The 9,488-nt window shown below is 40.2% G+C and overlaps 2 protein-coding genes across 2 annotated transcripts in view; both read left to right on the plus strand.

Moving 5' to 3' along the window:
• Window positions 1-5,242, plus strand: part of L2HGDH (L-2-hydroxyglutarate dehydrogenase) — a 70,614-nt gene extending 65,372 nt beyond the window's left edge. The window contains exon 7 of the mRNA XM_045287881.1: window positions 3,219-5,242. Coding sequence (XP_045143816.1) covers window positions 3,219-3,414 — 196 coding nt within the window. The 3' untranslated portion in view covers window positions 3,415-5,242. The remainder of the gene's footprint in view (window positions 1-3,218) is intronic.
• Window positions 5,243-6,527: 1,285 nt separating this feature from the next.
• Window positions 6,528-9,488, plus strand: part of SOS2 (SOS Ras/Rho guanine nucleotide exchange factor 2) — a 101,754-nt gene continuing 98,793 nt past the window's right edge. The window contains exon 1 of the mRNA XM_004698575.2: window positions 6,528-6,533. Coding sequence (XP_004698632.2) covers window positions 6,528-6,533 — 6 coding nt within the window. The remainder of the gene's footprint in view (window positions 6,534-9,488) is intronic.

Raw genomic sequence — 9,488 nt, forward strand, 5'->3', positions numbered from 1 at the left:
CGATGCAGACAGAAGCGTGTACAGTATGAGCCAATCAGTGGCAGTAATGACAGAGCATGCGCTGTTACGCAAAAACCGCGATAGAGTGAAGCCACGGATGTCGAAGCGCGAAGTGGCGAGGGTTCACTGTATTGAGTTCCTTCTGATCATTAACCAATGGTGTAGTTACTCTTGCCCTCAGGCAGAGTGCATTGGAAAGTGGATCACCTCCAGCCCTCTTCAGCCAGCCCAGGGAGGGGCAGCCTGGGTGTGTCCTTGATGAACAATATTGGGGGTTACAGTCATCAGTGGTGCCTTGACTGCCATGTTGAAAGGCCCTGGACCAATCTTGTAAGCTATTTTATGAAATGAAATGTACAGGTCCCAATAATGGCCCTGAAACAGATTCTGTAGTCCCACCTGTGACTGTGATGTATTGATCTGCCACCAATCATGAATTTGTGACAGTTTGCTTTGTTCCATGCCTTATTTAACTAGCATCCTGACTATGAATCCTTGGATACCATTATGACCTAGTGCTAGTAGCCTCCCTCATCCAGGTGATGTGTCCAAGTGTCTGTATCTTTGTATTGTTTCTCTCTTTTAAGACTTAATAACTATTCTCCTTAAATTATATTTGAGATTGAGGGGTCTCTGTTGTACTCTAGAACAATATAAAAAATACTGTGGTTGATCACAATTGAAAGCTTAACCTTTTTAAAAAAATTTTTTTAGTTAGTTCAAGGATTGTTTGTTGGCCTTTAGGAGTGTTTTCCAGTCCAGTCTGTTGGAGCACCACGCCCTGAAAGCTTAACCTTTTACTTTCATAGTTTTGTATTATCCAAAAGAGCTATATTATTCACATTCTTGGTATTATAATTAATTCATTTGTAAATTTAAATGAAAAATTTATATATCTAATTAAATGTGAACTTACCTGCTACTTATGAAAAGGACAGATACTGAGAGATATTCACAGTAAACCTGTGAAAGGAAGAAAACTATTAAAAGAAGGAAAAATCAAATATTTTCCACTAAAACTCATGATGGAAAAGTGGTAAGATCACAGCCTGTCCAAGGCAGAAAACTTGCAAGATCTGGAAAAATCAGGCCCACCTACTGGCATCAAGTGGACCCCTAGCGTACTCTAGGACAGAGCAGAGCTCCCTCAGGTTTCTGAGACTAAATCTCTGCCGGAGCAGAAGGCCTCGCCTCCTGTGGAGCAGCTAGGCAGCGGGTCTCCATCCCTGTGGGGGGCAAACGCCCCGTCACAGGGGTTGCCCGATTCATAACAGTAGCAAAATGACAGTGATGAAGTAGCAAGGAAAATAATTTTATGGTTGGGGGGTCACCACAACATGACGAACTGTATGAAAGAGTCACTGCATTAGGAAGGTTGAGAACCCCTGAGCTAGTGGGTTTGAACTACTGACCTTAAAGTTAGCAGCCCAGTGCACATAGCCTACTATGCTACCAGGGCTCTTCAAAAACAAGGCAGTCCGCTATAACCAACTAACCTGTGTGCTTATTCATTTTATAAGCATCGAATACACTCTTATTACCAGGTGAATTTTATGCTCTGGGCTAGTGTTTCCCAAAGTGAATGATTCTGTCCCTCTGGCACCTGCAGGAACCCTGTGGGGCGAGGGGCGGGGCTGCAGAAGCAGATAGGTATACTGTATCCTAGATTATGGGCTATAGTACAAACGTTTTTCATTGCTATTGGGGCACTGATTTTTCTTTTCTTTTCTGAAACGGGGCAGTAGTCCAAATACGTTTTGGAACCTGTGCTATAGGCTAATGACATGGGCTTAACGCAGATTACAACTTTGGCTAAATAACAAACCTTTTGGGTTTCCGCAGTTTGAAAAAATAAAGACTGTTGTTTTAAGAATGGGTTTGAAAACCACTAGTTGTAAGCCCTGGTGGCATAGTGGTAATGTGTTGGGTTGTCAACTGCAAGTTCGAAACCATCAGCTCCCCCGTGAAGAAAGACAGGGCTTTCTTATGCCCAAAAGAGTCACAGTCAAAAAAAAAAAAAAAGAGTAACAGTCAGTTGTAAATATCTGGTTAGCAGAAGGTTATTACAGAGTGGAAGCCCAAAATCCATTTGCAGGATCCACACTTGAATTAAGCCCCCGGTAAATCCCCTCTGACCATATGTGAATAGCCTTATTATCAGAGAACATTGTAAAGTTGATTATTAGGTTAAAATGTAATAACACTTGATCTCCTTTTTGACCCATTCTAAAGTTGTTTCAGTTCAAAAAAAAAAGTCAAGGGGAAGTACGTGTAGATCATGCCCCTGGTGGATCCTGTCTGACCATGTAGACCAGAGAGGTGAATAACTTTGCTATCATACAGATTGGAAGTTGGCTTATTGCAAATGCAGTAATGTTAAAATTTGGCATCTTATCATTTGATCTCCCCTTTGACCTACTTTATTATTATTATTTTTAATCATTTTATTGGGGGCTCATACAGCTCTTATTACAATACATAAAAGCATCTGTGATGTCAAGCACATTTGTACATTTGATGCCATCATCATTTTCAAAACATTTTCTTTCTACTTGAGCCTTTGGTGTCAGCTCCTCATTTTTTTCCCTCCCTCCCTCATGGACCATTGATAATTTATAAATTATTGTTTTTCCATGTCTTACACTGACCGATGTCGCCCTTCACCCACTTTTCTGTTGTGATTGGTTCCCCACTTTATTATTATTATTTTATTTCTTTTTGACCCACTTTAAATTTGTTGTAGTTTTTAATATTTTCTTATTTCTTTTCAATTGAGAGTTTTCTGTTTCATTGTTCTTAATTTTTTGTTTTTGTTTCTTAATGTTTCTCTGTATACAAAATCCAGGGTAGGTAAATCTATAGACACAGTAACTGGATTAATAATTCCTTGAGGATATGGCAGGGGAAGTTGGGAGAAACGGGGTTGATAACAATGAGTACAAGAAGGAAGAAAAGGTTCTAAAATCGATTGTGTTGATGATTGTACAACTCTGCTTCAGATGGAACACCGAATTGTATTATTTGTGAATGCAATGTTAGTAAAACTTAAATTATAAAAAGAAGAAAAGAATTACAGTCCCAGGAACCCTCACGATCTGTTCTACCCTGTCCTATAGTGTCACTATTGGCATTGACTCAATGGCAGTGTGCTTTGTGCTTAGAGTTGTGAAGGTCCTGTTTCTTCCTGTCAGTTGACCACCACTCTGTTGCTTTTACAGAGGTCCTGCTGGAGTAAGAGCCCAAGCCCTGGATAGAGATGGGAATTTGGTGGAAGATTTTATATTTGATGGAGGAATTGGGGATATTGGAAGTCGCATTCTTCATGTGAGAAATGCACCTTCCCCTGCTGCCACATCTTCTCTGGCAATTTCTGGAATGATTGCAGATGAAGTACAAGAAAGATTTGAATTGTGAATAAAAGAATGAGAGGAGCTAGGGATGCATTTTAATCTCTACATTCAGCAACAAGAATCCACCCATGGCATTCTTTGATTTTAAAGCAAAGTATTTTAAAATCTCATTTTTAAGTCACAGATAGCCATTTATTTCTTACAAGTGACATAGAACCAATGAATGATCTTGTAAAAATCAAAATGCAGGTTCTGTGACTCCAGCAGCTTCCCTGGCCTGGCCAGAAACTGTATTTCTGTGCTGAGCCTCTGACTGTCGATGACCTCATGTCACTAAGCGTGATCTAAAGAAGAGTCGATTCTTTCACAATTGCAGGGAAAGATGGACTTACAAATTGATGATTCCCTGAACCTTGGGACTTCGGAATAGCCAAGCTTTTTTTGTTCCTCCCAGACAAGAAAATATGTTGTCTGACAAAATAATATGTTGCAGGCTAAAAATTCGAATTTTGACTTATAGAAAAATTCAGATTTTCTACAGCAACCATATTTGTGTCTATAAATTTAAATTTTGAGTTGAAGAAAATACACAAATTTTACATTTTCAATAGTTTATCTGAGATTTTTCTTACCCATAATATTTGTCAGAAAGAACTTTGCAAAATAAAATAAAAACTTTACAGTGAATTTGGTGTATTATCATCTCTAAACAGCAGTCTACTGTGAGTAGTTGTTGCCTACTCTTCAGTGTTCTGTGTTTAAGAAACAGAAAGAACTTAAATCTTTTTTTATGTCCTGACATTGATATCTAGAATCGTGACTTAAAAAATTGTTTATCTCAGTCACATTAAACATCTCAAAATTGGCCACACTCCCTGATGAATCCTGTTTACTTGGTTTTCCAGAGCTCCTATAAACTCTCATAAGGATATTTCTCCATTTTTGGTAAATTCTTAAATTTGAGACATTCACTTCGGTAATCGCGAAAGTGCCTTCCATTCATGTGCGTTTCATGGGTGTTTTAAAGGGCTGCCTAGTGCCACACCGTGTTCTGTACTGGCAGCCGTTGAAATGATTCTTATAACTCACCAAGTTGGAAAATAGAAATGAAAAGAAAAAAAATGTAACTGAAGGTAGAAATAGAAAATAGAAATGAAAAGAAAAAAAAAGAAAATAGAAATGAACTGTAGCAACTTTGTGTGACTGGGAAGGCATTTACTGCAGAAGCGTCATTTTGGTGAGATGGTGCTTGTCCGTGCCCCTCACACGTGCTTTCTCAGGATGCCTCTCCCGACTTGCGCCCTGTCTCTCCTCTGCCCTCTCTAAAGCTCTGCCATAGAGGAGCGGAGAGGGGGTGAATGCTGACTCACGGGAGGGCTTTCCTTTCCTTCATTTGAAACCTCAGCAATTACACTGACTGAGCTCTCCCTTCCACTACTGTGAAAAGTTACCAGCCCCAAAGGCTCTTCATAACGGCTGATTTCTGTTTCAGGGTAAGATTATTAAGATACAGAATATATTAATAATTCTCTCTTTTGTCAACAGTAAGATTCTGTGTACACTAAACGGAATGACTGGAATTACGAAAACAAAGTACTTCATTAAAATAATTTCACTCTATTCGCATCTGTACTGTATAACCCCAAAAAATACAAGTAAAAAATTCTTTGAAAATGCTTTAAATTTATAGATGATCCTACTTTAAAATACTTAATATTTTGTCAGTAGGATTTATTATTTAATACTGGTACATTTCGGTTTTGTGTACTTCTAAGAAAATGCACATTAATATTAAAAATGTTTAATGAGCCTTGGTGTTATTGAAAACATTTTTATTTTTGTAAGAACCGTTACTCAAACTTTCTGTGTAAAACATTAACTTAACAGCATAATCTATATAGCAGGCAATCTTTTTTTTTTAATGATAAAATTTTTCTAATTGTGTGGAATGTAAAGATGAGGGAGAGTAGGTTAATCATAAGACCTTCAAAACGTTTGAAGTCAATTAGTATTTTAGGTAAAGAATGGAACATTTTGCATTACGAATACATTTTGGTAATTCGTTTTATGTAGTGTAACATCTTTTACTCGAGCAAATATATGAAAGCCATTTGGGGAGTTGCCTGTACTACTGGCAGAGTTCCCTGTCTCCTGTGGCTGGGTGGGAATTTGCCTGCTGGCCTATGGGATATCCTAACTCTCAGAAGTTACCTTTGGGGAGGGTAGTGGGAGTGCTGTGCATGAGTCTGGAGTGGTAGTTTGCATCTGGAGGCTCTCCAACCCTGGGGCTGTGCCAGGAGCCCTCCAGTGAACCCAGGAGGGAGGATATCTATTGTTTAAAAGCAGGAGCTGCCCCACTGGGCCTTTGATCTATGTCCAGATATCATCTCTCTGAACATAGAGTATTGTCTAAAGATCTTCTGTAAAATTTTGAGGCGCAGTTGTGAAGTCAGTTCCTAAATTTTTATTAATGCCTTCTTATGGGAGTTGGTAAAATCTCTCCATTAGGATTTAAGATGGAAGAATGAATGGATGGATATAAAGACACTCAGAAATACTTTCAAATTGTACCTGTTTTTACACTGGTAGGTGCTCTCTGGTTCCAACTCAGCCACCCTAGCTACAACAGACACCACTGCACTACCGCACCCCTCACCCCCACTTCACAGTTGCTGCTGCTGGAGCCCAGTGCTGCAGCCATTGTGTCATTCAGCTGGTGGGGCTTCCTTTTTTCCTAAACCCCCTTTTTTTTTTTTTGGTAGGTCCACAAACATTTTTTTAATTTTTTACTTATTTATTTTTTATTAAAAGATCATTTTATTTGGGGCGCTTACAACTCTTTTTTTTCCCCACTAAGCTTGCCGCCTTCTCCTGGGACTGATCTCTCCCTAGAACAAAAGAAATAAAACCCTAAGGTCCTGAAGGGAAGAGCCCTTGGACGCGATTAGTGTTCCTTTTGTTTTGTTCAACCCCAAACCAAACTCGTGCTACAGCTTTTGTCTTGTTTTTTGGGTTACTTTATGCTAAGAGAAGGGTCCCCCTCAAAGTGACCTCATTGGTTGTGGATTGGGCTGCTAACTACAAGGTCTGCAGTTAGGAACCACAAGAGTTCCCATCTCAGAAACCCACCAGGGCATTTCTAGTGTCTGATAGGGCCACCAAGTCAGAATGCACTCCATGGCGGTGAGTTGGAGTTTTTGTTCTTGGATCACATGAGAAGTGTTATCTTTGAATGTGGCTTGAGGGGGAGGGGATGGCATGCCTGGACTTGCCCACGGAGCTAGAAAGACCCGAGGGACAGCGAAGTGATACCAGAGGGACTTTATCAATAGAAAAATTTAAATTTCAAACAAAACCCAAACCAAACTGCCTGCCGTCAAGTGAATGCCGACCCTTAGCAAACCTTTTAGGACAGGGTAGAACTGCCAAGATTGTACTGCAAGTCTTTACCGGAGTAAAAGTCCTGTCTTTCTCCCAGGAAGCGGCTAGTGGTTTTAAACAGCCGACCTTGACATTAGCAGCCCATCACGTCACCAGAGCTCTATAAAATTTCAACCAACTTCTTAAAACTATCTTTAAAAAATAAAATAAAATAACTGTGTCTTCAGAATAACCTCTCGTAACTTTGTTGCATAAAACAGTGATAGAACCGAATGAAGGGGACTAGAAGCAGTGATGCCGTGGTGGCTGCAACAATGGGCTCAGACATCATCGTGAGGGCGGTGCAGGACTGGGCAGTGTTTTGTTCTGTGTGTGTAGAGCCCCTCGGAGTGAGAACCTAGCAACACCATAGTGATTAAGTTCATTCACTGGAAATACTCGGCTTCAAAAAGTTCATGACAAAATTCTAATATCTTTACATTTTATTTGTCCACCAATTTTTGAAGCCCTCATTGAAGAAACAGTGTGGGGGCCACATTTGGCCTCCTCTGGCCCTCAAGGCTGGATTACCACATGCATGCCCCCACCCTCCAACCTTCCTGACCAGCTCTGACACCAGCCATCCCTCTCATGCTTGCTTTATTGCCCCGGGTTCCAGAATGCATCACAAGGGCCACAGACAAGGCTCTCGGGGTTTATCAGAAAAGTTAACAGGTTACAATTCAGGTGAGAAATGCTCAGGATACAGTTATTCATTCACGAAAGTGTCTTCTCTACCATGCTCACAGGCAGGACTTTCTCTGACCCTCAGCCACCCGGCCTGGCCTCTGCCCTGTTTGGGCAATGTTACAAAACTCTTAGGGCTGTCAATCAATACCCAAAGGACTTGCCACTTCCCTCTAAGCCTCAATCCAAAGGGCCTCAGCCCCAGCTCAGTAGGTCAACACATTCAGTCCCCACAGTTCAGTGCTCAGTAGGCCTCGTGCCCATAAGCACTCCAATCTATTTGCTCGGTCTCATGTTCTGGCTCCTGGTTCTGCTGCTGCTACTACTATGTCACTCTAGTGTCACAGTTGTCTCCTTGATCAAGGAGCTCAATGCACAGGGATCACTGTCCTCCCACCTCTACTCTCTTACTGATAGTGATCACTGCACTGCTTGCTTCCTACGCCCAGCAAGATGGTACGCTCAATAAATCCTTTTAACAACTACTCACAGCTGAATCCTATCATCCAATTAGTATCTTCTCCTATCTTACCCAGACACCTCCGAAAAACCAAGATTGTTTGGTGAGAGACAAAGGCTATAGCTAGAAGAGCTATGTAAAATAATTCACTGCACCCCCACCCCCCACCTCCAACCAAGACCCTAGCCAAGGGATGTGGATAGCCTTGTGATCAGACAGCATGGCAAAGCGGGTTATGGCAGATGTGGTTAGGTTGAAATGGAATACCATTTGATTTCTCTTATGATTCATTTTAAAGTTGTTTCAGTTTTTTAAAAAATGAAGAGGGAAGCTCTTTTGTCCATAGAACAGGCACGTGAATCACCTTGCTATCATGCAGAGAGGATTGGAAAGTGGATTATTGCAGATGCAGTTAGGGTAAAATTTAACATGTTATCATTTGATCTCCCTTTTGACCCATTTTAAATTTGATTCAGTTTTTGGAATTTTCTGCTCTTTTTAATTCATGTTTTCCTCTCTTTTACTTTGTAATTGTTGTTGGAATTCTTGGGTATATTTATCTGTACATGAAATCTGGATCAATTGTTTCTTGGGCATGTGGTAGTCGAGGTTGAGGGAAATGGGGAATTAATAACAATGTGTACAAGAAAGAAGGAAATGTTCTAAAATTGAGTGTATTGATGATTGTGCAACTCTTTTTAATATGATTGAATAATTGACTCATATGCTATGTGAATTATATGCCAATCAAACTATTAAAAGATAAGATAAAATAATTCTTATAATAATAAATTCAGCTTTTATAAAAGATACATTTTCAGGATATCACTTTATGGACAAAGGCATTTGGGTCAGGCTTTCTAAACCACACAGGCCACACACCCATTGCTGTTTCTCAGGGTGCGTAGATCTTCCCATCTTTGGTGCCTTTTTCTTGCTTAGACTAGTGCTTAAATTCTGAGCATTGTATTTGCAGGAGGCTGTGTTTGCAGGAGGCTGTAGTGTACAGTGGAAGCCCGAAATCCATTTTGAGTCTGTGTATAACTTTAGGATCCATTGAATTCTTTCTGCCAGCATTGTAAAAGACTTTGCCCTCATGTAGAGTATGTTTGCTGCTATTCCACTGGGCAGACCAAGAAGGGGGCAGCCCTTGATGGATAATGGGGTCTCTAGCTCTCTTACTCAACCTTCTAACCTTTCCTAAGTTCTGCTTGCCTAGATCCTTTGAGATAGACAAAACCAAGCATGTTGGATATGTTATCAAACCCCAAACCAAACTCACTACCATCACTTTGATGCAGACTTGTGACGCTGAAAGACAGGTTAGAACTGCCCCTGTGAGTTTCCCAGACCATAACTCTTTGTGGGAGTAAAAAGACTTACTTTTCCCCTTGGTTAAGTTATAGGCCACTAGGAAAAAAGAGTGTCTCCTGATATTTAGTTTCATGCTTTAGTATTTAAGGATATGTAAATGCATTTTATTTTTCCATTTTATAGTAACGTGGGGAGTCGGTAGTAAGTATTTTTAATTTAGACCTTCAAAAATTATTTAATAAAACTTCTGGAATTGC

Source organism: Echinops telfairi, unplaced genomic scaffold, assembly GCF_000313985.2.
Source record: "Echinops telfairi isolate 266 unplaced genomic scaffold, ASM31398v2 ScPeMD7_18;HRSCAF=68, whole genome shotgun sequence".
Lineage (NCBI taxonomy): Eukaryota > Metazoa > Chordata > Mammalia > Afrosoricida > Tenrecidae > Echinops > Echinops telfairi.